We start from the raw sequence: 27,158 nt of genomic DNA, 5'->3' as shown, positions 1-27,158 counted from the left end.
AGCGTCTCTCCTTCAAATACTTTTTTGTACACTGGTTCACAGATCAGATCGGCACTTTGACTCTGAACCTGGCACCAAAAGGCACAATATCTGATACCCTGTAAAGAGCGACTACAGATGCTGCGTATGCAGGCAAAGGGAGCCAGTCCCACTTAAGAACGGGCCTAGGCAGGGGAAATGAAAGGAGCAGAAGAGAAAACCTAAGCCAGTATTCACTTACTACAATGGAAATGAAGTAGGAATGAGGGTCCTGTGTTTAAATCTTCCAACTACCAGGAAGCAAAAAAACTCCCTTGGTTTCTATTATTTCTTTTAAGCAGCATATTTAAAACTCCAGCAAATTTCCTAATGTCTGCACGAGCCAAGAGGGCCAGCTCACAGAAATCATTTCTTATTGCTGAAAGACTAAAATTCAGGGTGCCTTGTTCCCTTGTAAAAGGGAAAATAATTCTGATTTATGGTAATCACAGCACATCACACTTTAAAAAAATACTAAAGCGTGTGAGCAGGGGAATGTTTGACACCATTTTATTCATTTTAACATCAGTGGAAAAATATAACCTTTTCCTAGTGCCATTTTCATCACAACAGTTGTCGTTAGTGTGTGTGTATACGTATATACACACACACACTTGTCTTATTGGTTAGTTGGTTTTGAAGTGCAGCAAGAGACCAATACCGCATTGCAGTCAATCAAAGAAAAGAACAGAAGGCCAAGCAGTTTCCAAATGGTTATTTTATCAGATCGTTCAACATTAAATTTTCGTCATTTGCAATTCAAAATAGTTACCTGAAGTTTGCGGTTTTGAGTGTGTATTTACTTTTGTTGTACATTTGTACTCTAAACTCTTTGGCACAGTTTTCTGGGGGCATTCAGACTGCCACAATGTAAGTCAGGAGACAGCTTATTTGTGATGCCAATTTTCGAGTATTTAAATTTGGTTTGGGTTGTGGCTTTTTCTGTCTTTGAAGTCTGCATTTTATTTGTAACAACTGTACTTTTATTTTTCTATATCCTCTAACTCCAGAGTTTTCTTTTCTCCCCCCTCCCCCCACAGCTACATCCACAGCTGAACCACAGTATCAGGAAAGGCGCCTTGATGAAAAGATCAGGACAGGAGCTCTGACCATTCGTCAGTGTTTCCCTAGAATAATTAAAAATGAAACCAAACCAAACCTAAAAAGAGCGTCTTTCCTCATTTGTTGTTTAAACATGTCTCTTGTGCTGCATCAGTAGCCAGAACTTCAGTTAGTTTATGAAATGCAACATCAAACCCCTGTGTTTTCTGGGAAGAGAAACTGCAAAGACGTGAAGTTGAGATGTGGACACCGCCTCACTCACACACACTCATTCTCAGACTGAAATCCCCCACGCGCCTTCTAACAGGCACATGTGCAGTACCAAGTGCAACGGTACAGTGAAGGTGGGCTCAAGACCCGGGCTCCATCTTTCTCCTCAGTAGCAAAGGCCAGGCTGCCTTTTACAATACAGCCCCACAGCTGAACCCAGGTCCTCCTCTCCCAAACCTGTCATCCCATTCGGCACCGCCAAGACAGGAAAGCTAGTTCTAGCCTCCCCTGGGAAGAGACAGCTTTTTCGTTTTTAATAAGTAAGTAAATCCATTGTTTCTCTGTTCCAAGATGGCTGATGTTATGTTTGTCTACAAAGTCAGTGCTTACTTAGCTCACTAACAGCGCTGCTGTTGTCGGCTGTGGCAGGATTTTCAATGTGGTGTTTTCACGCCTCACTCACTCATCCTCTCATTCCCAAACATTCAGCATCCGTGCACACTCCTCACTTCCGGGTTTTTCAAAAGATTGGAGATTTCCAGTGGGGGTCTCAGGTCATCATCCCAATGGTACCAGATCTAAAAACAAATGGATGAAGAGGTCAATCCTGTGGTCACATACACCCCTAACTCCTACAACTAACTACCCCTAAGTCTGAATGGGACTTGCCAACTCTCAAAGACTGATAACTTTCTTGTCTTCCTTTGTACCATCTACCTGCTGCCATAAGTAAGCATCAACCACAGCTAGTGAAAAGTGCTTCCTTGCATGTGGAGTCGTAAGTTCAATTCCAGGCAATCCAAGCAATCAATAAATGAACACTCAAGGAGGCACACACCTTTAATCCCACTACATAGGAGGCAGAGCCAAGATCTAGGGGCTAGCCAGGCTACATACAGAGACCCCCAGCCCCCAAGCTTGATTCCTAGTACAAAGGAAGGGACACGGAGAAGGGAATAGAGAAAAAAAGGTGAGGGATTTATTAGGTTTCAAAATATTTTCAGTATTTTGATCTGAGTTCTGTTGTCCTTCACAAGGACTCAAATGTTCAGCTTAGACAAGATTACACCCGATTAAAGGCCCGCTCGGAAGCCGGTACAGAAAAGTGTTAATAAAATAACCAATAGGCAGCTATTACCAAAGTTCTTAATAAAGCCCTTAAAAAAAAATGTACCCTCCTAAGATACAAAGGAGCTAAGTCAAGATCTTACCAAGCTTGGTTCTTCAGTTTCCTCAGTTCCTTTGTTGCCCACGTAGCAAGGGTTTTTGCTTTGTTAGTCTTCGATCTCCGTCCTTCAGTTAATAATTCATGGATCATTGGCCTAGCTTCTACTAATTTCAGTACATCCTTCCCAAATGCTGTACATAAGTCCCTGTGCAAAACAAACACACCTGAGGATGACTTCCTGGTCACACCTGTACCGTGGTTGATGCTGCCAAACCAGGCAGAGACAACGATGCGTTTCTTAGTCGTCATTCAGCTCTTTTCTTGTTTTTCAAGACAGGGTTTCTCTGTGTAGCCCTGCTGGCCGCAAATTCACAAAAATCTGTCTGCATCTGTCTCCCAAGTAGAGGGATTAAAGACACGTGCCACCACCTCCTAGCTCATTCCCTTCTTAAAATTCTAAAAGACTTCAAGTGTTAGAAGGACACCCAGCCAATGTTAATAGCTGAGTGTGGCGGCACAATCCCATCAAGTCAATAACGGGGAAGAAGCTGACAAGTTTCATCAGCATGGGCCACACATCAAGACCTTCTCAAAAGAAGTAAGAAGAAAAAGGAAGTAGAATAAGGCCTATGAGCTGTGACGCTATGTCCCAACATGGACTCAGAATCTCAGAAGAGGCTGGTGAGGAGGCTCAGTAGGTAATGCTGCCTGCTGTCAAATCCTCAAGACCCACATGGTTTAGGAGAGGACTGAATCCCAAGCTTCCTCTGACCTCCATGCACATACATGCATACAAGATATAATACTTTTAAGAAGCCTTGGGTTTCATCACCAGCACTGCAAAAGAGCAAAACAAAACCAATTTTCTCTGTACTCACTTCTGGTTCTGTGGGAGAAGGCATAACTTACCCTATCAGTCCAGCAGCACACGCTACGACTCCATCTGTATGATCCTCGTCTCCAGCAATGTGATCAATAAAAGACAAAATAAATTCTACTCTGGGTTGTACCAGCATTACATCCGCTATAAAGGAAAGAGGAGGTCTGATTAAACTGTCCCAGGTTAGACAGGACTCAGCCTCTTTTCAATATGGCCACTGCTAGTCTACCCCAATAGCAGCAGGGTTCCAGCTGGATAACCAGCTATACAGAGGATACCAAAAAAATATTCTTCAGTTTAGAAGGATATCCTTCAAATTCACAGAGGGGGATAAATTTTCCTTCTGTAACCACATGGAACAGAATTTCTGTGTACTCAAGAACAGAACAAGGCATTACACAGTGGAAAATGCCCCCATACCACCGAGTTCTGTGCCACAAGTGGAGCACAAAAGGCACAACCTCCACTGTGGGCTTGAGCTGCATGCAACCAATAAAGAGCACTGGCACCTCTGCACTTTCCTGATAGCCTCATTAGACTCCTAAAAAAGGCAAAGCTAGGTGTGGTTCAGTGGCAGAGCTTAGCTACCACGTCATGCAGCCCTAGCTTTGTCTGCACTCCACCACCCCTCCCACAGGGAAAACACCAATGTCTATTGCCTCCCCAAACCCTCTGTTCACTAGGGCACCACTTCTCTGTTAGTTCCTCCTGGATGTAGCAGGTGCTCATTCACCAGTGAGCTACAAAGGTAAGATGCACCCTGGCCAATGGATTTCGGGAGCTGGGCTATATACTCAACGGTGTACGTTTTCCTGATCTCCCTTCAATCCTTGGACAATTCCTGTATAAGCTTCCAAGCAGCTTTCTCTTAGTTCATTCAGATAATCCACCATGTCGAAGTCTGACTGGAAGAGACAAAGAATAAAACCTCTGTCAAAGCGTCCACCTTAAGAGGTGCACCATAAACAGTTCTGCTGTTAGAGTTGGTCTTAGAAGACCATTAAGACAGCCCACGCTTACCTTGTCCACCTGAGCTTGGGAGGCCTGTTGCAGAGTATTCAATACAACCTCTAGGTACTTTTTAAACTCTCCACCAATAGCAAGAGCAATATCACCAAACACAGACAGAATCTGTGGCTTCACAGACCTGTGGACATTTTCATTCTAACAAGAAAAAGAGAAAAGGGGAACTTATAAACATGAATCTTGTCTAATTTGAAGACCCAAGAAACTTGAGACACAAAAACTGAGTTACTCTGGATAGAAAAATTACATATTTACTTTACCACTTCCCAAGTATACCACACATTACTTTAACTTTGCAACATTAGATCTATGGAAATAAATAATTTTCTTCTTTGCAAGCAAACAATGTTCTAGGAACCTACAGCTCCTTGTCACAGACCTTGAGATGTAAATCTTTCAACTAATAACTTCTTCAAGGACTGGCCAATTAGCCTGAGAAACGCTCACCCCCAAGTTCTCCAGGAGCAGCTGCATGACCTCGTCACAGAAAGGTAAGATGTTAGACTGCAGGGCTCGGCACAAGTCCCCCACTAAGCCAACAGCTGCCAAACACACCTGCAAAGAATCAAGGAAACGATTTCCCAAACAGAAAAGGCTTCCAGTAGAGTACAGCATTACTTTACCTAGTCAATGGTCCCTCGTCACTTGAACCAGAATCAGAACACAAGCTTCCCTTGTGGAGATTATAGAATTTTAACCAGATTCAGCAAGAGAACTAAACCAGGGCTGCCTGAGTTATCAGCAGGAAAGAATGGAGGTGGCAGAACACGGAAAACAGTGCAGTGGTGACATAACTTGGCAGCTGCCCTTTAATCAGGACTGTTCAGGCTGCCATCTTGTGATCTCTATCTGGCAGATCCAATATCCTGCTATTCACAGACTACCTCCAATGCAGACGCTAAGGATACAAATAATGCAAAAGGGGAAACCACTTGGCTTCAGAACCCTGATTTTGTCTGGACTACTCTATGCCGCATTAGTGAGAGTATATGATTTTGAGGGCTGGAATGTATCTCGCAGTTTAAGCAATTTGCACAGCATTAGCACACACAGGCTCCAAGTCTGATTTTCAACAATGTGAAAACAAACAAACAAACAAACAAACAAACAAACAAACAAACAAACAAAGAGTTTTAAAAAGCAGATCCTACCTGGTACTCAGCATAATTTTTCAATCCAATACCCAAGAATGGTTTAAAGGCCTCCATGTACTTGAGGAATTCACCACCCAACACTGTTAATGGAACAAACAATTAGCTAATCATAGCAACAAAGGATACATGAGTCAAGTAACCCAGGACATATTCACTGTTCAACATGTTGGGCAGAATGTGTTGATTTACTAATCATTTTCTACCATGAAGATATTCAAGCTTTCTAACTGTTGGAAGGGCCAAATTCACACAACTTAGAATGTCAATGCTCATCAGAATGAGATTTTACTGTAGCTAAAATAACAGAAGAGCATGGACTTAAGGGAAGAATAACTTTTCATCGACCGAGTCAGCTCTGTTGCTTTATTCCCCCTCCTCCATGGGAACCAGCTTCAAAATAAAGTCAGTCACAGCAAGGACTAAACAAGCCAGTCAGGAAAAGAAACAAAGGCAGGAGTGTAGCTCAGTGGTAGAGCATTTGGCTAAGATAGATAAGGTCCTAGGTTCAATCCATAGCACAAAGAGAGAAAGGAAAAAGGCAGGGCAGATAGAGTTGCAGACTACAGCACCTGGAATGGTCCTTACCGACCCCACTCCCATCATTCTAATTGTTAAAATTTTTATTTTCTTATTTATGTCTTAAATCTATGTGTGTGCATGGAAGCCACAAGAAGCTATAGTTGTTTGTAAGTCACATCACATGGGTGATAGGCCTCAAACTCTGGTTCTCTGCAAGCGCAACAAGCACTTTTAAGCAATGAGGAACCTTTCTAGGCACCGTCTTTATTTTCTTGGAAAAAGGTCACATTCTGTAGCTAAGGTGTCCCCAGAACTTGAAATGCCCTTGTCTCAGCTTCCCAAATGCTTGGATTATAGGTGTGTGCTCAGCTTTCTCCCCAGCAAGATCCACGCATCCCAGGCAGGCCTTGAATTACTATGTAGCCCAGCGTGGCAGAGGGAGATATTAAGCTCCTGATCCTCCTGCCAACAATACCCGAGAGCTAGGGAAACAGGTGTGTATCCCTATACAGGTTATGTTATTTTGGGGGCACCCCAGGGGTTTCGGCTCCTTAAATACTCTGCCAACTGATCTATATCCTCAGCATATTTTTGGTCTTTCCCCAGAAGGGACCCACTATATATAATATACTGGGACAAACTCACAATTCTTCTGCCACTGCCTTCAGTGTATGACTATAGGCATGTACTATCACACCTGGTTTGAACATAGACTGTTTATTCCAGAAATAGGACTGGTCCTCAAAATAGTGGACTTTAATAATGGCCTTAGCAGTACACTTAAAGTTCACCTCTGATGAAGCATTCCAGAGTTTCAATGTACTCTTTAATGTTTTGAATACCCTTAAAAAAAAGTCTGAAGTGTTCCCTAAAGCAATTTTGTAGTTAGATATATAACCACAAAAGTCAATCAACTCCTAAAACTCAGGTAATAGTTTATTCCATACCACACTAAGTCCGATAATCTATTCAAGCGCAAAGCATTATAATCCAGACCCGAAGGTACCAAAGGCAGAAATGAAACCAGAATCTTTCTTCTGTTTCCCTTACCGTCAACAAGAGAAAACCTTAATAAAGCAAGTTGGCTTTCTTTAAGTTTTTTGAGACAGGGTTTTTCTCTCTGTGTAACTTTGCAATCTGTCCTGGAACTTACTCTGTAGACCAGGCATTGAACGCAGAGATCCATGTGCCTCTGCCTGCCAAGTGCTAGAATTAAAGGCTACCATTGCCTGGCTACAAGTTTACTTGCAAGAGAAGAAGGAAACTGATGAACCCTTTGATGGGCGGCTGCCAATCTGATGGAGATGCTAAACTAGCTAGCTGGCCATTACTTTAAGGAGGCTGGCAAGGAAGGCAGTGATATAATTTATACATGTCAATTCAACCATCACCTTTCCCCCGCACTCTGAGGATACAGTCCCTGTCTTCTGCTGCTCACTAACCTTCCACCAGTGTGCTAACTGCCATCAGGGCATCTTCTTGCACTCCCCCAGACCCAGCTGTGCTTTGGAACATCCTTAAGAGGGAGGCCATGACTACATCAGAGATCTGCAAAGCATCTTGATGCTGCACTTTCCGGAGTACATTCTGTGAAATAAACAATTCAGGATCTGTTAATTCCAAAGCCTCAAATCAGGGCACTATGCCTTTTCTTTAAAAAATAAAATGTAAAACATCATCTCCTCTGCCTGTCAGACAGAACCGTCATTACCCTCTACACCCCAGTCTTACTAGCATGACACATTATTTCAGTTTACGAAAAGGGTATGTCTTGGAGGTGCTATTATACAAATCAAAACCCTACGGCTTGCACTTTTGAAGAATCAGTCCGAAAAAATGACCATAACAACTCCTTCCAATTTCACACACTGTTCTCAAACTGTTCTCCTCACTCCTGTATGTGTTCCATCTAAAGCCACTGGATCACTGTGTTGGATGAGAAGGTTCTATCACTAACCCTTAAAATATGACATCTGAACATAGTTCACAGGTAAGACCACCAAGTGTGCCTCAATACCAAAATAAAGTATCTGCTTATGCTTCAGAAGTTCCAGAGCTTTCCTTTTGTCCTGATAGGAAAAGGATAAGCAGCATTGACATTTTATTTCAGTATTCACAGCCAATCTTTGAAAAGAAAAAAAGCGTCATAAATGCCACATCAGGTAATGTTTCAAAGATGGCCACCAAGTGTAAGCCATTTATTTTGCCAATGCAGGGATTGAGCCTAGGGCCCTGCATACGCCAGTGACTGGCCTGAGTTAGGACTCTAGTCCCAGGGCCATACTGTTAACTAAGTGAACCACATCTGACCAGGATGAGTTTGGACAAGAAACAAGAGTAAAAGCTGTCAACACATGACAGATGTACAGCTGGAGGGACTATACACTGAGACACTTCCCATCGTCACAAAGACGAATTAGATCTTTCAGGACAGACACAAATCAAAGTGAGAATCACTCTGTCAGTCACAGATCAAAGCTCTCTGATTACAACTCCTGGACAGAATTATATTTCAGAGGTCTGTGTGCTCATCAATCTGTCATAACAATAAAATGGCTGTCTTTCTTTAAGGTATTAAGTGAGGTCAGGGATTCAAAAGGTTCATTTGCTAACAGCACTGGCTGGTCTTCCACAAGAACTGGTTTTCATTCCAAGCACTCACATGCCAATTCACACCATCTCTAACTCCAATGTGAAAACATCATCTCTAACTCCAGTGTGAAAAGCACCGACATCCTTTTCGGCCCTCTTAGGCACTTCACACACACGGTGAATAGACATGCATGTAGGCAAAACAGCCGTTAAGAAAAGAGAATGAGTGAGAAATGGCATCATACCTGAAGAGTTGCACACAGTAGAGACTGAAGGTCATTGAACTGGATTCTGTCTGATGTGCTCTGGATATGGGACTGAAGAAAAGAAAAAAAACCATGCTCTCATGGAAACCTTTCACTTGCAGCAATTTCCAGGACCATCAGTTAAGCCTCTAAAATGCTAACAGTGAGCAGCACTAGCAGAAGCAGGGGCAAGCAAAGCAGGCAGTAAGCTGCAAGCTTCTTGGCTATTGATGCTGGTGACTGAACCTAAGGCTATGCCAAGGGCTGCAACGCTTCTGTGTAAGTCAGAAGTACCCCCACCTTCCCCAGGACACAACACTCCCTGGTCTCACCTCCATCTGAAGCACCTGCTGCAGTCGTTCCATAATGACCAGGGTGGTCTTCTGCACCGCAGGGTAACAATCCTTGGCACTGTTTTTTACAATTTCCATTAGAGATTCATATGCAGAACTTCTCAGGTTGTTCTGGTGTCCATCAGGTCTATAAGGATACAAAACAAAAAGGCCTCACTGAGAAGAAACAGAAAAGGAGTTCGTAAAGCAGTCATATTTCCTCAACAACAGGAAACCAAGAGGTTGGGGATGTTATTCAGGGGTAAAGACACAGCCATGGATTCAATACTGTAAAATAAGAAGCCAAAAATGGTATGATGGCAAACCAGGTTTGAACTTGGCAAAAAGATACCAATGAACCATAGGTGTGATATCACACACCTAAAACCCTGGTACTCAGAGACCTTGCTTAGAATCTGAGACCATCACAGGATAAAAAGTGAAGTCCTGGTTTGTTTCTTTTCTTTTTTAAATATTTATTTGTTCATTATGTATACAATATTCTCTCTGTATGTGTGTCTGCAGGACAGAAGAGGGCACCAGACCCCATTACAGATGGTTGTGAGCCACCATGTGGTTGCTGGGAATTGAACTCAGGACCTTTGGAAGAGCAGGCAATGCTCTTAACCTCTGAGCCATCTCTCCACATGTGCACCATTCACACACAAAGTAGTTTTAAGGTCAGCCTTGTCTACACAGTGAGTTCCAGGACAGACAGGATTACGCTAAAAGACCCTTTTTCCCTTTTTGTTTTTGAGACAGAATTTTTCTGTGTCTCTTTGGCTGTCCTCAAACTCTCTCTGTAGACCATGCTGGCCTCAAACTCTGAGATCCGATTGCCTCTGCCTCCCAAGTGCTGGGATTAAAGGCATGTACCACCACTGACTGGCCTTAAAAAAAAAAAAAAAAAAAAAAAAAAAAAATCAAAAGTCATTTGAGCCAATGCTGCACTCGTGCTCTCGAGACACGGCTACAGTGTCTAATGAGAGCTAGTGAGACAGCTCCATAACCTCCAGTGAAAAGACAGCAGCTCTCCACAAGCTGCCCCCACCTTCAAGTATACACACGGCACACTGCCTACTCTCTCACATATACACACTCTAACAATAACCAAAAACATAGAACGGAAGGGAGTTTTTGTAAGCGATCAAACTAAAATTGAAGAGCCAAATAATGGCCTGAGGTAGAACCGAACAAATGCAGGTTAACTCAAAAAACTGTTTGAGCAGTCACAAAGGAAACATATGAGCAACAGTGACTGACTTGAGTGTGATGTGCCTAATACTCTTGGACTTCTCTCTTATCAATTACTCTCTTTAAAAAATTATTTTTTTTGGGTTTGGGTGTTCTGAGGCAGAGTGCTCATACAGTTGGCTTTGAGGCTCTCCTGCCTCCGCCTTTCCAGATGTGTATTATCAACTGTAATCTCATCAGTTCTAAAAGGAGCAGTCATCATTTCTTTGTTTCTCTATCTCTTTTAAATACTTAACATACTATAGGACACTTTAAACTTCTCCTGAGAAGGTACTGTGCTGTGTCATGTCCCAGTTTTTACGCTCTAAAAAACAGGCGTTAGCCGTGCTGTTGCCGGCTTCCAAGGATTACTGGTTACCTGTCTGTGGTCTCCAATAGCTTCTGAACTATCAGCTCAAATGAAGAAGACAAACAATAGGTGGCTGGTTCTTCTTGATCATCGGCTACATCTGCAGCTTCATAAGCAGCTTCAGCCAGACTGGAAAAAGCCTGGAATGCAGAGAGACTTAAGATCAGTCCCGAGGGAACCCCACTATAGGATTCTCTCATCTCCCTCCCCATCCCGATACCCTGAACAGTGTTCTCTAACCTACAATTAATGGCTGTTAAAGCTCCAACTTTTCCTGTCAAGGTCATCAAGAAAAACTCATTACTCAGCACCTACATCAGGTGATTCACACTGCTTCTAACTCCAGCCCCAGGGGACCTGATACTCTCTTCTGGAGGGAGCACACCCACTTCTCTCAACAGGAAAAACATCAGAGACTCTACAAATGAGAATTCATCAGGACTGGTGATATAAGCACCCTTTGCTTATGTGTATTAAATTTCTATATGGGGGGAGCTGGAGAGATGGCTCAGTGGTTAAGTGCACTAACTGTTCTCCTAGAGGGACTGAATTCAATTCCCAGAACCCACATGGCAGATCTGAACTCCAGTTCTAGGGTATGTGACACTCAAGTGCACACTCATAATTTAAAAAAGAAGAAAAAAAAAATCTAAAAGTTTAAGCAAGAAGGACCAGATGAGATGTGTTGGCGCACATCTTTAAACCCAACACTCGGGAGTCAGAGGCAGGCAGATCTCTCTCTGGTTTTGAGGTCAGCCTGGGTTGCATAGTGAGACCTTATCTTCAAAGTATGGGTGAGGACTGGCTGTTTTGCAGGATAAAGGTTCAACTCCCAGTACTCATAAACTCCAGTTCTAGGAAACCTGATGCTCTTTTTTGGACCTCTGGAGGCACCAGGCCCATAAACGCACACAGACAAAACACTCAATACAGAAAATAAAATAATCAAAATAAATAAATAAATAAATAAAACAATTTTTTAAAAAAGAAGAAACACTGTATATGCAGCCTAGTAATCTGCCCAACGCCCTAAGGGCAGTCTTTCAGCAATCCCCTTCTGTCTACTCACTTAGGGACCTACAGTGACTCAGCAGAGTCTGACCACCTCCTCTTGCTTCCATCCCTCTCTCTTTTCTTTCTGTAGCAAAAACTCCGTTTTAATCAGAACTTCTTGTCTAAAAGCAATGAAAGGAGAAAAGCCAAGTACAGAGAGTCTCCTGCCTCCCGCTTTAAGTGCTTTGGGACCAACCAATGTCAGTCACCAGCTCCACTGGCCTCTGCAGCTGCCATCTACCTAGATCCTAACTCAAGATATTAGGAGACAAGATTGAGAACAGGTCTTCCAGTGAGGTAGGTCCCTTTCTCTCACACATCTCCTTATCAATGGCTGAGGACAAGCGTCTGTCTTCACCAGAAGAAAATCCCTTACCCAGCACACATTTGAAGCCACTCTGGGTTCAGCACTGAGGCCTTCAATCAGACATTGCAGCAGGGGAGCCAAGTAGACATCATTGATGGCAGCTTCAGGGAGCAGCTCACAGATCCTGCCCACAGTCCAAGCTGTTGTGTCTCGAACAACTACACTGGGGTCTTTCATTAATTCTATTAGGGTAGGCATAGCCTGTAAATGCAATAAAGCAAAACAAATTGAAAGTCGAGCTGACTACTATTCAAAAGAAATACTACTGGTCCGTGTGGCACGTGACTATAATTTCAGCATTTAGAAAATGAAGGCAGGAGGATGCAAAATTCAAGCCATCAGCAGCTATATACGTAACAAATCTGATGCCAGACCGCATCTGAAATAAAAACACATCTTTCCCCATATAGTGACAGAAAATTTTAATGTAATATACGATGAAGATATTCTGAAAATAGATGTTTCTAAAACAAAACAGTAACAGTAAACAAAAAAAGACTGTAAAATGCTCTCTTCCCACAGGGTGGTGGTGGCACACGCCTTTAATTCCAGCAGAGGCAGGTGGATCTCTATGAGTTTGAAGTCAGCCTGGTCTACAAGATTGAGTTCCAGGACAGCCAGGAATACACAGAGAAACCCTGTCTTGATAAACCAAGAGAAGGAGGTGGGGAAGAGTTCTACTCCCTTCACTGACTCCCAATACAGGATTTTATTAAAGAGTTTATAGTGGATTCTTTCAGTCAATTAGAAATTATTTTAACCAGGTAGTGACCCCAAGAAGCAATCACAATGGCACCAGCTTCTAGCTGGACTCAGTTCTTTATGCAAAAATTTCAATTACAATGAGGTCTTCTATCATTTGTACCAGCAAAATAAACACATTTCTACAAGACTATCATTACATAAATGTCAATTTTGCTCAAAGACTAGAATAATAATACTATCACAAAAACTATGGGAACAGTCCTGTATGCCCCAACATTTGGGTAGCAGAGGCAGGAAGATCTGCAGCAAAGAGCCAGCCTCAGCCATATAGTTAATTTGAGGCATACATGAGACTCTGAATAATAATTAAGATGAAAAACCTATTAAGAAAAATCATAGGGTAACTGGATACAGTATTCCGCACTGCAATTCTCATTTACTTGGAAGGCTAAGTGAAATATGAAGATGTTATGACCGCTGGAGTTAGAGCTGGCTGTGTCTAGAGGCTTATGCTTATATCTCCAGCACTCACAAGCCAAGGCAGTAGTCACCAGTTCAAGGCTAACCCTGGGATATATCAACTCCAACCTGTTGTCCAAAGAGCACAGAAAACAAAGATGCAATGTCTTGAGGTATGAGTGTTATTGGAGAAGAACATATTAAAGTTGACACTTTTCTTGGTCTTCATTTTTCAAGTTTTTGGATCATGACTTAATTTTAAGTTAAACCTATTTTACCCTTAATAAGATAGGCAACAATAAATAGTGAGACAGACAGAGTGCCAAACAGCATAGGTTAGTTTCATTACTATCTAGCTAAGGCTGGTGGCCTTGGCCTCCTGACCCATTTGTCTCCATAAGAATGTAGGTTTTAAGCCTGTACTATCTACCAATCCATTATTTGGAAATAGCCTGAGGTTGATTACGTACAGTTTAAATTAATATACATGCAAATGCACACAGATACACACTTACACCATTCCATTTTCCAGTCTGAAGTTTCCCTAAGCCTTACCTGTATAACTAATGGTTTGAGCTGATTAGGTTCCGGTCCTTCCAAGATACTGCCAAAAGCCATCACTGCTGCATCCCGGTATCGCCAGTCAGGGTTCTTGATATGTTCTTTAATGAAGGGAAGGACATGCGGTACAATGTCATCCTCACAGCAGGTAGACAGAAGCATGAGGCACACCCCGGCTGCTTTACAAGGGTTCCAGTCATCGTCGTCATCGTTTTCATCCTGGTGAAAGAATGTGACATTAGGTGAGCTTTCCCGATCCATGAAGTCACTCAAACAGGCTCTCTACATACTTCCAAGCATCATTAGAGTTTAATGTTCATGGATCAAATAAAACAAAACTTTTTTTCTATTTCTCTCCAAGATTCACTATATAGCTTATGTCAACCTAAGAAGCAATCAGATGAAGACACTCCAGTTACATACAAGGATTAACTGGCCAGCCTGGTGGGGTACACTAACACTTGAGGGCCGAAGAAGGAAGACTGTCATGAGTTTGAGACTAACCAGGTGTACAAAGATCCTGTGTCTCAAAACAACAGGAGTTGGAAATGTAGCTCAGTTGGTAGACTGCTTACAAAGACCTGGGACTGGCTGTCAATATATAAAGCAGACATATCTGCTAACCCTAACCCAACCTCTACACCTGCAGCTTCCTTCTCTTCTCTGAGGCAGAGGGGAGCAGGTCTTGCATATGCCAGGCATTTCCTCCTCCTACTACTGAACTACGTCTCATTATCACCATAGCACTCAGGAAAGCAGAGCGTGTGTGATTTGTTCACAACCAAGGAATAGAGGATGCTCAGGCATACTCTCTTCACAGACAACTCTGCCTCAGTTCCTGAGTCATCTTCAACAGAACATCAGATGGTTGCCAATGTCCTCCATGGAAACCATTCCACATGGAACCAACCCACCCTAAATAAGGTTTCTCACTCGTCCAGTCAAGAGGCTCACCTGTTTAGTTAGTGTCTGTGTGAGGATGGGAACCAGGTACTGTAGTGCTCCCTTGGCATAAAACTTGCTGGTATGCTCGGGGGGCCGTCCTTGTTCTGCTGCCTAACAAGAAATACAAAGTAAGCTGGCTGCAATGAGCACTACAGAAACACAGTGAGAATTGAAACATATGTAAGGCTAATGTCAACATTAACTGTAACATTTGGAGATGCTGCTTACACTTTTATCAACCTCAGTGAGCTCTACATAGCATACCTATGCATTTATCTATGCATTATACACATGTTTATTAAAGACCAAGTCAGCCTTTAGAATTATATTCTTTTTTTCCCCCCACGCCACAAGAGGGTGTGGGCAGGCAGGCACACTCGGGACAGATGGCCCACACCACTCTGTGAGAGGAACTGGACTCGGGACCTCAGGATTCGCATGCGCTGCACTTAGCCGCTGAGCCATCGCTCAGCTCTAGAATTATATTCTTGAACTGGCAATGAAGCTCAGGTGCTACAGTGTTTATCTAGGATGCGCAAAGACCCTGGCTTAATCCCGAACTGCATAAATCAGGCATCGCAGTAATATGGACTAGAATCCCAGCACTTAGAGATGGGGAAGAGAGGATCAGAAGTTCAGGGTCATAGCCAAGGCTATACAAAGAAACCCAGAAAGGGGTCGGGGGTCAGGATCATTCCTTAATACATTTAAAAAAATTTAATTCACATTAATAATCTGATATCTAGGGATGAGAAGATTAACTCAGATGGTAAAATGTTTGACTTAGGGTTAGAGAGTTCCAGCTCCAGAACCCACATTAAAAACAAAACAAAAAACCTGGGTGTGCTGCTGAGTCTAGTGGTGGTACATGCTTTAATTACAGGGCTTGGGAGGCAAAGACAAGGGGATATCTATGAGTTCCAGGACAGAAAGAGCTACTACATAGCAAGACCCTGTTCTGAAAACAAAAATAAAACAAAATAACAAAAATCCCAACGAAGTATGACTTGCAAACTTATAATCACAGCACTGCAGTGCAGAGATAAGTAAGTTCTGGTCTCACCGTTGTCAGCATTATCAGCAAGTCCCAAGTCCTATGAAATAATTTACCTCAAAACCCCAAACAGGGCTGGAGAGATGGCTCAGGGGTTAAGAGCACTGCCTGCTCTTCCAGAGGTCCTGAGTTCAATTCCCAGCAACCACATGATGGCTCACAACCATCTGTAATGAGACCTGGCGCCCTCTTCTGGTGTGTGGGCAAACATGGAAGCAGAATGTTGTACACATAATAAATAAATAAGTTTAAAAAAAAAAAACAAACAAAACAAAACCCTCAACACAAGGTGAATAGCACCTGAGATTGTTCTCTGGTGACTACATACACAGCAATGCACAATAAAAAAATAATTAACAAGTTCCATAAAGTCAGGGCATGGGGAAGACTGCTGGAACACACTGGCAGTAGGAAAACAGAGCTTCAGTGTCGAGATCCAAGTCAGAGATAAAGACAGCCTTTCTGCATAGCGGACTCCTTCAGAGTCAGTAAGTTATCAAAGACGCATCTTAGGCATGCATTAAGATTTCAGAAAGAAAAAAAACTTCACGTCAGCTTCCACCTCAATAGGCTGACAACCTGCTGCCCCCTTGTGTTCACATCAGAATTATCAGCATGAATACCTGAGACTGGCAAAAACATAAGCTGTTTGTCTCAGTTCTCAGGGGGTCTGACTAGCAGAAAAACCATTATCCTGTCAGAATGGAAGGCTTCCAGAAGAATGATACCCACAAACGAAATGTGTAAGATCTCGGCAGAACAGCAGCTCTTCTCAAAGAGGCTCACCCCAGGCTCACCTCTGAAGCCTCAATGGCCAGATCCATTTCCTCATCACAGACGTTGGACCAAAATTCTATTCCTTGTAGGGCCACCTCATCTATGTCACTTTTCATTGCTTCAATTGTGATCTTAAAGAAAAAAAATTAAAACATATATCCCAGATCACAAGTATTCAAGTTAGAAATCCTTAGTAACTAGACATTCAAGATTTAAAATAAATAGGTATATAAATAAAATTATGACGTTTAGTCTGAAGTAAACAGCAACAAAAAGGAGAAAAGACTTGCAAAATAACTTCATTTTCTTACACCACTGGTAAATTTACCATTTATGGCAGGGCTCACAGCAGGTTTGCTCAGTTTGTGGCCATCCTGAACTACATAGCTGAATTACAGACCAACTGGAATTACAGTGTGAAACAATGTCTCACAAAAATAAATAACAAGCCCTAACACCCATACTCAAGTAATTTTCTCGACTTCATAATAGTAGTTTTAAAAAACCCACAGAATTACAAAATAGCAATTAAAAATGAGCCTTGCAACTAGTTACAAGTTCAAATTACATATAATACTTACTGCAAAAAGAGCAGGACCCATATATGTCTCCATATACTGGTAATACAATGACATTATCTTCACTAGATTCTGTAAAGCAGCCACTCGTACCTTTTAGGGACAGATTAAATAGTTACTAAGTAACTAGTAGTTTGCACAAGTAGATTTAATGAACTAAGGGTACCTGAACAATGTTGTCATTTGGCCCCAATCAATCTGTTCCCTCCCTCTGCTGTTCACTACCTCTTCTTATCCTGCACCCAACATGTTTTTTACCAATGCCTGGAAAGTCAGCAGGATTAACCTCGCTAGTGCTACCTAAACTGAAGATGCTCCTTTCACTAAGGTCAGAAACAGCAATGCCATTACAATGTCTACAATGAAAATAGTAACAGGAACAACACATGGTACTGTATCAGCAAAGGTGATCAAAACCTCCTTCTCACTGGGCAATGGCGGTGCATGCATTTAATCCCAGAGAAAGAAGCAGGTGGATCTTAGTGAGTTCGAGGCCAGCCTGGTCCAGCATGAGTTCCAGGTTAGTCAGGACTGTTAAACAGAGAAACACTATCCCGAAAAACCAAAACCAAACCAAACCAAAAAATCCTTCTCAATTTTTAAGATGGTAATAGTCTCCACTGTAGAAAAACTTTCATTACTAAGATTAGTCAAACCTTGTTTTAATTCATTGATTCCCTAAATTTCAAACTGGATGACAGAGCCAGCATTTCCTAGGAATTCATAAAGTGACAAACTTACCCTTGTATCTGGACACTGTGTGGCTTCACAGACCACTTGCATGATAAAGTGCCGTTCGGACTGCAGAAGAGTAAAGAGCGTTAGGAATGCATTAAATGCATGCAGGAAGGCTTCAAGACTCTACAAAGAAAACCTGTCACTATGTCAAGGCCCTACAACACCTCTGGTACAACTAGCACTCTTCCCTGAAAGCAGTAAGGGCTATAATCAGTTTTCCTCTGGTGTCTTCAGTATGATCCTTCCCTCTAAGGAGGTCTTTAATCTTTTAATTCCCAAGGTGACCTCCCCAAACACGGTATCAGAAAGGCAGAAAGATGTAGGTCACAAGGTTTAAACAACGCTAGCGAAGGGAGGGAGAAAGGGAAGGGGGAAGAGAGGGAGGGGGAGGGGGAAGGAGGGAGAGAGGGGGGGAGAGAGAACAAACCCAACGTAGAAAACCACTTTCTTCATAGGTAAATTTTAAGATTAGGAAGACACAGTATTACATGCATATAGGCAGAGGCCAGGGGGATCTCTATGAGTTTGAGGTTAGCATGTTCTATAATGAGTTGTAGGTCACCTAGGCTATATAGGGAGACCCTGTTCCCCAAAATAAAAAAAATTAATATTCAGAACATTTGATTTGAGACAAAATTTGTTTTCTGTGAATTGACAAATTCACATCAAATGTGGTAAAGGAAGAACAAAAGTATGAACTTCATTGTTATCCTCCTAAGTCACCTGTGATCTAAAAGAAAACTACACTTCTAAACCAATTAAAATTAGTCTGCTCTGCACACCTTTAACCCCAGCACTAGGAAGAGAGGTGGCTCTATGAGTTCCAGGACAGTCAGGCCTACACAGTGAAACCCTGTCTCAAATAAAACAAATAAATAATAAACCACACACACACATTAGTTCGCTGTGGCACCCCAGATCTTACTCTACTTAAAGGCTAAGAAATGGGGGAAAAAAACCTGAGCCTAGGTGTCAACAAATAAAAACCCAAAAATAGTTTCAGAACATATGGTTCAGTAATTCCACTTCTGACTATAAGCTAAATAGAACTGAAATCAGCTCTCAAAAACATCCACACACACATTTTCACAACAGCACTGTTCACAGTACCCAAAAGGTGGAAGCAGCCCAAAATGGATGGCTCAGTATGCAAAATGCAGAACATTCATACGAAGGAAGTCTTACCCAGACTTAAAAAGAAAATTGTCATGTATGGATGAGTCTTTAGGATACTATGCTAAGTTTAAAAAACAAATAAAGAGTCAAACAAGCAAACAAAGAAAACCCCTAGCTACAAAAAGGCATGTCTAGACTGGTGAGACGGGTTGGTGGAAAAGGCACTTACAGTGCAAGTCTGCTGACCAGAGTTCAATCCCCTGGAACCTATCCATGTAAAGGTGAAAGGAGAAAACAGATTCTAAAGTTGTCCTCTGCCTGATTCACTGTGTGCCACTCCCACATGGGCAAATGCAGTCTGATTCCATTCATGCTTAATCACTAGGCAGGTAGATATACAGTTAGTTCTGCCAGATGAAACACTGTGAAGAACGCTTCTACAACGACCTCACACTGAAAATTGGTCACCATGATGAATCTGGCCTCATTAAGACGTAGATTTCACGGAGATACTTAACAAGAAACCTCAACTAGACTGGAGATGAATGCTTCTAAGGTAGGACTTTCTAATCTTAAAAATAAAACCAATGCTCCATTCCTCACCCTCTGACAGGTTAACTATCATGTGTCGGAGAAACATACCTCTTTGTCAAAGTTTGCTTTGGTGAACTCCAGGGAGTTCAGGAGTGCATTAGTAGCCGCTAACTTCACATTGTTACTAGGCTCCTCTTTCCTCATCCCTTGTATTATGGCAGTCAGAATCTCATTGGATTTATCTTGTAGCTGCTCTGGGTCCTAAAACAAGCAGAGAGATACAATGGTCATAACAACACGCTGGTAGCTGATCACCAATCTTTTTAACTATAAAATCTACCTAAGGGAGTTCCATGACTTTGACCGTTTCTCACACATTTCCATCTGGGACAGTTCTGCAAATTACCCACAAAATACTCCAGAATGGCACAAAACTAAACTGAAACAAATCAAACCCATCACCCCTGACTTCTTAACATGTCTCTGGACACAGGATGCATTGGCTTTTCCCCTTTCTGTATACACAGAGATGGCAGTGTCTTGTGGCTTTTCCTGCCTTTGACAAACAAAATAAAGCTTTAGTAGAGTCAAGGACTTGGGTAAAACATCTAAAGATGTCTAAGTTCAGGTAAATGTTATGGGCCATGTAATAAGCCAATGCTGAACAGATACCAAGAAGAGTAAACCTCACCAGCAACAGTCCAGAGAGGGCTCCATCTAAGACTTCTGTGGATATAGTGACTGAACCAACTACAGCAAGTGAGGAAACTGGCTTCCAGGCAGTAATTAAAAAGGCAACTGCAACAGTCACAGTACCTGGAACCCTGAGCCAGCATTTGAGAAATAAAGACTGTAGGGAGTTCAAGGTCATCCTGGACTATAAGAGATGTCTCAAAACAAAAAAGTATTTCATATGGATTTTCACTCTCCATTTGTTCTTTTTATTTTTGTGCTGGAGATTATACCTAAGGGTCTCATGAATGCGAGGCAACCCAACAGTCCCATTCAGAGTTCATGACCCTCAAGTTCCTTACTTCAGAGCACAACTAGTAATTTGAGAATACAGGTGCAAAGTAAGTATTCCCATAAGCACTACAGCAGGTTGGTGTTTCCATCTGATAGATTCCTAGTACCACTCCCGTAACAGGTAAAGATTCAAAGTACATAAACTAGAAGCAGTAGGCAAATACTTACTATGTCTTGGCAGATGTAACCAATAGCTTCCAATGTGGACTCTTTCATGTGCTCTGTGCTGTTGGGGTTTGTAACATTGGCTACCAGCTGAGGAATGAGTTCTGGCCATTGGTTTACTGGGATCTCTGCACAAGCAATACCAGCTACACATTGCGAAGCAGAACTAGGCCGATAAGTTTCTGTGCCCAAAGTCTGTAAAACCTGGGTGGGGGGGGGGGACACAACAATTTGTAACATTCTTTGAGCATATTTTGCACACCATCATGTGCCTGATTTTTGTTCACCTTGCCCCACAAAAAGACTATCCAAACCAGTCTCCAGCCAAATGAACTTCTGATCTCACGCCTCACTTCAAAAACACCTGTCTCAAACTGCAAAGTAAGGCGGGTGCAATGGGGGCAAAACGCATTTTCTGGGCACTTGGTGGTAAAGAGAGAGAGTTTCACTGACAGGAAGGTGGAGTCATGGAATGTGTAGCTGTGGAGCACCCAGGGGAATGTAATTCCCAGTACACTAACCTAATCTGAAGACTCAAGAAAGTGATTTTCTCATCAAAGACATGAACAAACCTCCTTTCTGGTCACTGACAACCCAATACTGACTTATACAAAAAGGCTTAGGGTTGAGTGACACTATCATTTAAATGTCACCAAAATCTAAAATTCAACTATTACATAACTTGCACTCTCAGAGTTCTAAGAGTTCTGTACGCCTAAGAAACAAAATTCACCAAGAAGTAGTTGGTGATGCCAAATGGGGGACCCACTTGTCACTAAACATGTCTCATTGGAAATGGCAGCCACACAGCATTTATACAGGGTAATGGCACAGGCTCAGATTAAGAATAAAGCCACAATTTGTCCACAGTTAACCATTATTACCTGATCAGCTAATTCAGACCATGAACTCAGTAAGAACCATCAGCCCACTCAAAGGCAAACAGTTAACTGTTCCTGGCATGAACAGGACAAAGAAAAGCTGCCAGATATTCAGGCCAGCTCTGCTCACTGGGTCAGGTCATTTAGTGCCCCACTGCATAGCTATTAGGCAGTATGAACTCTATTTCTCTTACATGGCGTAATATCTTTGTCAGCCTCCACCCGATAACAAATAATTCTGATCTTAAATGAAAGTTTTGCTCTCTAGGAACAATAGAGGTGGAATTAATGTCAATAAAAATTGTACGTCAAGGGGGCTGGAGAGATGGCTCAGAGGTTAAGAGCATTGCCTGCTCTTCCAAAGGTCCTGAGTTCAATTCCCAGCAACCACATGGTGGCTCACAACCATCTGTAATGAGGTCTGGTGCCCTCTTCTGGCCTGCAGGCATACACGCAGACAGAATATTGTATACGTAATAAATAAATATAAAAAAAAAAAATTGTACGTCAAAGACATAAAGTGGTGGACAGTCAATTCACGCCAATAATCTTAGCACTTAGACAGCTGAGGCAGGAGAACAATGTGAGTACAAAGCCAGCCTGGGGTACACAAAGAGATCCTTTCTCAAAACCACAAAAACAAAACTAAACAAATAAAAATGAGGTAAACTATCAGGACAGAATGGGAATAATTCAATCTGATTGAAGTCCCAGCCCAAAGTGCAGATGCCCAGCTCTAGGTTAAGGAAGGTAAGGTATGAGGACTACCATGTATGTGGCAGAAGCCAGTCTAGGAACACAGTGACAGTACCAATTCCAAAAGCACACACCTTTAATCCCAGCACTTGGGAAGCAGAGGCAGGAGGATCTCTGTAAGTTCGAGGCCAGCCTGATCTACAGAGCTAGTTCCAGAACTGTTACAGAGAAACCGTCTCAAAAATCAAAAACTAAAAAAAAAAAAAAAAAAAAAGAGATTTTTTTAATCATAAAATATTTCATTTATTGGGGCTAGAGAGATGGCTCAGTGGTTAAGAGAATCACCAGTTCTTCCAGAGGTTACCTGAGTTTAATTCCTGGCAACCACATGGTGGCTCCCAACCATCTCTAGTGGGATCTAATGTTCCATCTGACATAAAGTTTGGCATGCCAAGAGAGCACTCATGCATAAAATAAATAAATCTTTAAAAAAAAAATATTTCATTTCTGTCCAACAAATAAAAGAGGGAAATAAAATATTGTACATGGCTAGAAAGATGGCTCAGCCATTAAGAGTGCACACATCACTTGCAGAGGACTCAAGTTGGGCTCCTACATTGAGCAGTTCACCAGGACCATAATTTCAGGGGGATCCAACACCTTTGTCCTTCATAGGCACCTGTGGGTTTGAGGCATGCCTGGTCTACCTAGTAAGTAAGGCCTGCTAAGGCTACACAGTGAGACCCTGCCTAAATACAGCACTTTGGAAAAATATCATTTCTAAGAACAAACAATTTGGACAGAAACATCATTATACACTCCAAGGGAGAGTCAAAATAAGTTACTTTCCTACCTTGAGGGTTGAGTAACAGGAACTAGAAAGCGTGACTCAAAAAGGAATAAGGGTCACTACTGGGAAAGCATCGGACTCAAAGGATATTAATCTGCCTACAGCTGGCATCTAAATCCAGCAATTATGATGCCCATAATCTTAACCTACATTAAATATACAAAAATTTCTCTTATATCCATCTTAAATGCACAGAACAAATTATGGCTGCACAGCTGTTTAGAGAATCCAACAACAGCAAAACTCACAAAAATACCATGATGGATAACAGCAAAGAACACTGTATTTTCATTAAAATTCATCATCTCAACCACAGTGTTGAGATCTCAAGGAAGTTTCTCATAATTTGGAACACACCTTAGATCTAAGCAATCAGGAAGTAGAGGCAGGTAGATTGTGAGTTTGGGGTCAGCCTAGTGTACTGAGACCCAGACCCAAAATAAACAAATAAGTAAATAGATAAATAAATGCATCATTGCCGTAATCCCATTTGCAACTCTTTACATTTGAAAGACTCAAACATCACTTAATGCTCCCTCTGACATTATATAGGAACTAGCTACCAAAGCTCAACAGGAGCTGTCTGATTGTGCTGGAGAGATAGCTCAGCAATCAATAACACTTCCCGCTCTGCCAAAGGACCCGAGAGTTCAGTTCCCAGCACCCTTGCCTGATGGCTAACAAAGGAAGCTAACTCAAGTTCCAGGGGATGAGACACCTTCTATTGTCCAAAAGCACCCAAACATAAAGACACATAAATAAAAATGAAGATATTTAAAAATGTCTCTGAAAATCCAAGCATGGTGGAATACACCTGTACCCCAGCATTCAGGATAAAGGTAAAAAGGTAAGAGTTCCCCCTTTTACTATAGTGTAAATTAAGGTCAGCTGGTACTTAACACTGTGTTTGTCACGCGCGCTCTCTTTCTACACACACACACTATATATACACACATATGTGTATATCTACACATACATACGTACACACACACACATCAATCAGAGCGCAATGAAGTGAAGACATGAAGACCAGGAATTTGATTGATGCTAGCCTGAGCAACAGGAGAGTTATGGGAAGAATTCTCAACTTCATTCCAGAGATCCCAAACACATATTGTTCTCTTGTGTGCTCCTAAGGAGAACACCTGAGGCTTTATAGATCCTAGAAGCCTCTATCGTGATATTTAGAAATTTCAGTATTATTGAAATTTCTTAGGGGACAGTGATTTGCAGCACCAAAACCCGTGTTTCTTCAACACTAATGAAGATCCCAAACTGCTGCAGGTCACCTTAGTCAGCTAACTCAACCTACTGGCAGACACCTTTGCCACAGTGAGAGGTTTTAAATGAAGCAAAAAGAGACAGCACTGTCAAGTTCTACGCCATGCAATGACAAAGACGTTCCGTAGGCCACACGACAGTTACTCACGTAGTTCTTGACTTCCCGTCGAGCATTAGCATCAATAGCAAGCCACCTCTGCTGGTACTGGGCCTTGATATCTGGATCCTTTGATGTCAAAGAGTTCTTGATTTGTAGTCCAGCTGCAACTCTGGCAACTTGACTGTTTCCTGGATTTGCCAGCACTCTGGACAGTTCCACTAGGAACGTGGGCTGTTAAAAACAGATGAATTTGTCAACCTCAGAAATCTCAACTTCCCTGTAAAACATTCAACTACTAAGACACACACAAAAATTTAGATCAAATCAAAATATCTCAGGAAACTGGGAAATCTAGATTTAACACTCAAGGTTCCCAAACAAACTAAGGAATGTAAAAAGACCCCGCTTTAGCGCAATTCCTGTAAAAACATTACTTACTATATAAAAGATGGCATCTTCCTACCAAGATTGCACACAAATCTGATAGCTCCCCAGAATTAAAGTAAATGTGACAACCTGATAGTGGGTTATCCTAGGTACAAGTTTCCCCATGTACCTGTAAGAATGCCCAGTATTGCAAATTTGCAGGATGATAGGACATGGGAGGGAGAAAATTGGTGTACACTTCTTTAAAAAATTAAAATCTAGAGAAAAAAAATAATACTCAGGGCAGTTTTCTCCTGTACAAGTGACCTCTGTAACAGAAATATATGTAAGCCTCAAACAGATGTCAGGGCCTAGTCATCTGCAGTCTGATTCTGAGTGTTCAGAAAAATGGATTTAAGGAAAAGTAATAAATAGTATTCAGAAACAGGAAAAAAATGAAGATAAAAATGACAAGACAGGTTGCCAAAAAAAAAGCATTTTCTATTTAATAGCAAAACATACCAAAAGCCCTCTCGTGTTTTGTACTAACAGGGAATCCTCCAAATACTTACTTTTTAAGGTATAGATCCAAAAAACAACTTTAAAACTTTTAACACACACACACACACACACACACACACACGGGTGGGGGGAGGGGAAGCTCTTAAAACACAGGAGGTAATTCCCAAGGTTTTATTATTTTATATTGTCACTGAAGCAAGATAAAGGACTTTTTGAAAATCAGCCAAAGAATATACCACAAGGGGAATTCTCAGTCTACACTAACAAGGAATGTCTGAAGGGGGTTAAGATAAAAGATAAAGTCCCTTACCTAAATACCAAAAAGAAAAGGGGTTTGTATAAATGGTTCTCGTCACATTAAGGATGTTACTATTTTAACCAAACTATCATAAAGGTCCACATTTGGTAGGTGAGTTTTGAATCACTAACTTTAAGAGATGTTCAATACCAGCTCCCCACCCCCAAGAAGAAGAGGGATAGCAAAGAGAATACTTAAATCATTTCCGTTTTCCTACAAATGGTCAGTATTTTTTTAAAAATACACTTCTTAAACGGGATTACACCTCTGTGATTTCTTCAGAAGATAAGGTCAAATCTCAGGAATGAACATTAGATTCTGGTCAGGATACAGATCCCTAAGGATGAAATCTCTAATGATCCAAGTCCAAACCATAAGATACACGCACGAGTAGCTCAGGAAAGGGATAACCGCGCGAAAGGGGAAAAATAGTGGCAGTGGGTTCGGAGGTGGTCGGGTGCCAGGCGTGGCCATTGAGCACAGCCCAAGGGAGCTGGGAAAGGGTAGGGCTCTGAGAAGTAGGTGCAGACGGCCACAAGAGCCACGGGACAGGAAGGAAAAGCCGGCTCCAGCCAGTAGAAGGCAGGCAGCAGGGCGCAGAGCTTCCACATGGCCCCTAGGCCCGGCTCCCCAACCCCCACCCTTGCTGAACACGCAGCGCCATGCAACCTAACTTCCCTTCCCTCCCTTTCTCCCTCCCGCTGCACCGCCGCCCTCAGGCCGCGCGGCGATTGGCCAGCGGTCACCCCGGCGCGCCTCGCCATTGGCCAGACGCAGGGCCCGGGGCGGGACACACCCACCGGCTTCCCGATGGCGGGGTTAGGTTGGACCGGGCGGTGAGGGGGGGGGAGGGGGACGAGATGGGGCGGGGTGGGTTCCTGAGGCCTGGGCCTCCAGGAGGGCGGGAAGGCCCGCACGCAGGGATGGGGACGCGGCGGGATGGGGCGCGGCGGGGCAGTACGCACCAGGTTCTCTACAGCCGCACGCTCCAGGAACTTCTGCGCCGCTTCCAGCTCCAGCCGATCTGGGAGGGGAGGGATAGGAAGAAGCAGCGGGGTCAGAGGGGCCACCCCCTCCCCCACCGCAATCACCTCAGCCCGACCCCCGGCCCCGAGTCCTACCCGGAGACACGGTCTTCTCGAGAATGGTGATCAGCTCCATGGCGGAGGTGACGGCGGCGGGGACTCCTCCAAAGACGACGGCCCGGCGTCTCGGGCGGCGGCTCCAACTGGGGATGGGGGTTGGGGGTCGGGTGGGAAGGGAGGGTGGGGTGGGGG

General features: G+C 42.7%; 1 protein-coding gene across 1 annotated transcript; it reads right to left on the bottom strand.

Annotated features, from left to right (window-relative positions):
- Window positions 1-718: 718 nt before the first annotated feature.
- On the bottom strand, window positions 719-27,158 carry Kpnb1 (karyopherin subunit beta 1). Its single transcript, XM_038326887.2, has 22 exons — window positions 27,003-27,158; window positions 26,847-26,905; window positions 24,744-24,926; window positions 20,891-21,091; window positions 19,805-19,957; window positions 18,050-18,109; window positions 17,312-17,401; window positions 16,751-16,861; window positions 14,909-15,010; window positions 13,949-14,173; window positions 12,239-12,430; window positions 10,819-10,949; window positions 9,207-9,354; window positions 8,875-8,946; window positions 7,480-7,624; window positions 5,516-5,598; window positions 4,812-4,919; window positions 4,359-4,502; window positions 4,138-4,243; window positions 3,368-3,482; window positions 2,502-2,663; window positions 719-1,868 (listed from the first exon to the last, which is right to left on the bottom strand). Coding segments are annotated over exons 1-22 (2,631 nt in total). The 5' UTR covers window positions 27,043-27,158; the 3' UTR covers window positions 719-1,867.

This window comes from Arvicola amphibius, chromosome 4 (genome assembly GCF_903992535.2).
Source record: "Arvicola amphibius chromosome 4, mArvAmp1.2, whole genome shotgun sequence".
NCBI classification, from domain to species: Eukaryota; Metazoa; Chordata; class Mammalia; order Rodentia; family Cricetidae; genus Arvicola; species Arvicola amphibius.
This window is presented reverse-complemented; position numbering and strand designations above follow the sequence as displayed.

Excerpts from the sequence above, each read along its gene's own strand:
- Kpnb1 (XM_038326887.2), bottom strand. The coding sequence starts at position 27,042 with ATGGAGCTGATCACCATTCTCGAGAAGACCGTGTCTCCGG. Across the intron at positions 17,402-18,049 it reads CACAGTGTCCAGATACAAGG|GTACGAGTGGCTGCTTTACA; the intron begins GTAAGTTTGTCA and ends TGTCCCTAAAAG. Across the intron at positions 4,503-4,811 it reads TGCTCCTGGAGAACTTGGGG|AATGAAAATGTCCACAGGTC; the intron begins GTGAGCGTTTCT and ends TTTTCTTGTTAG.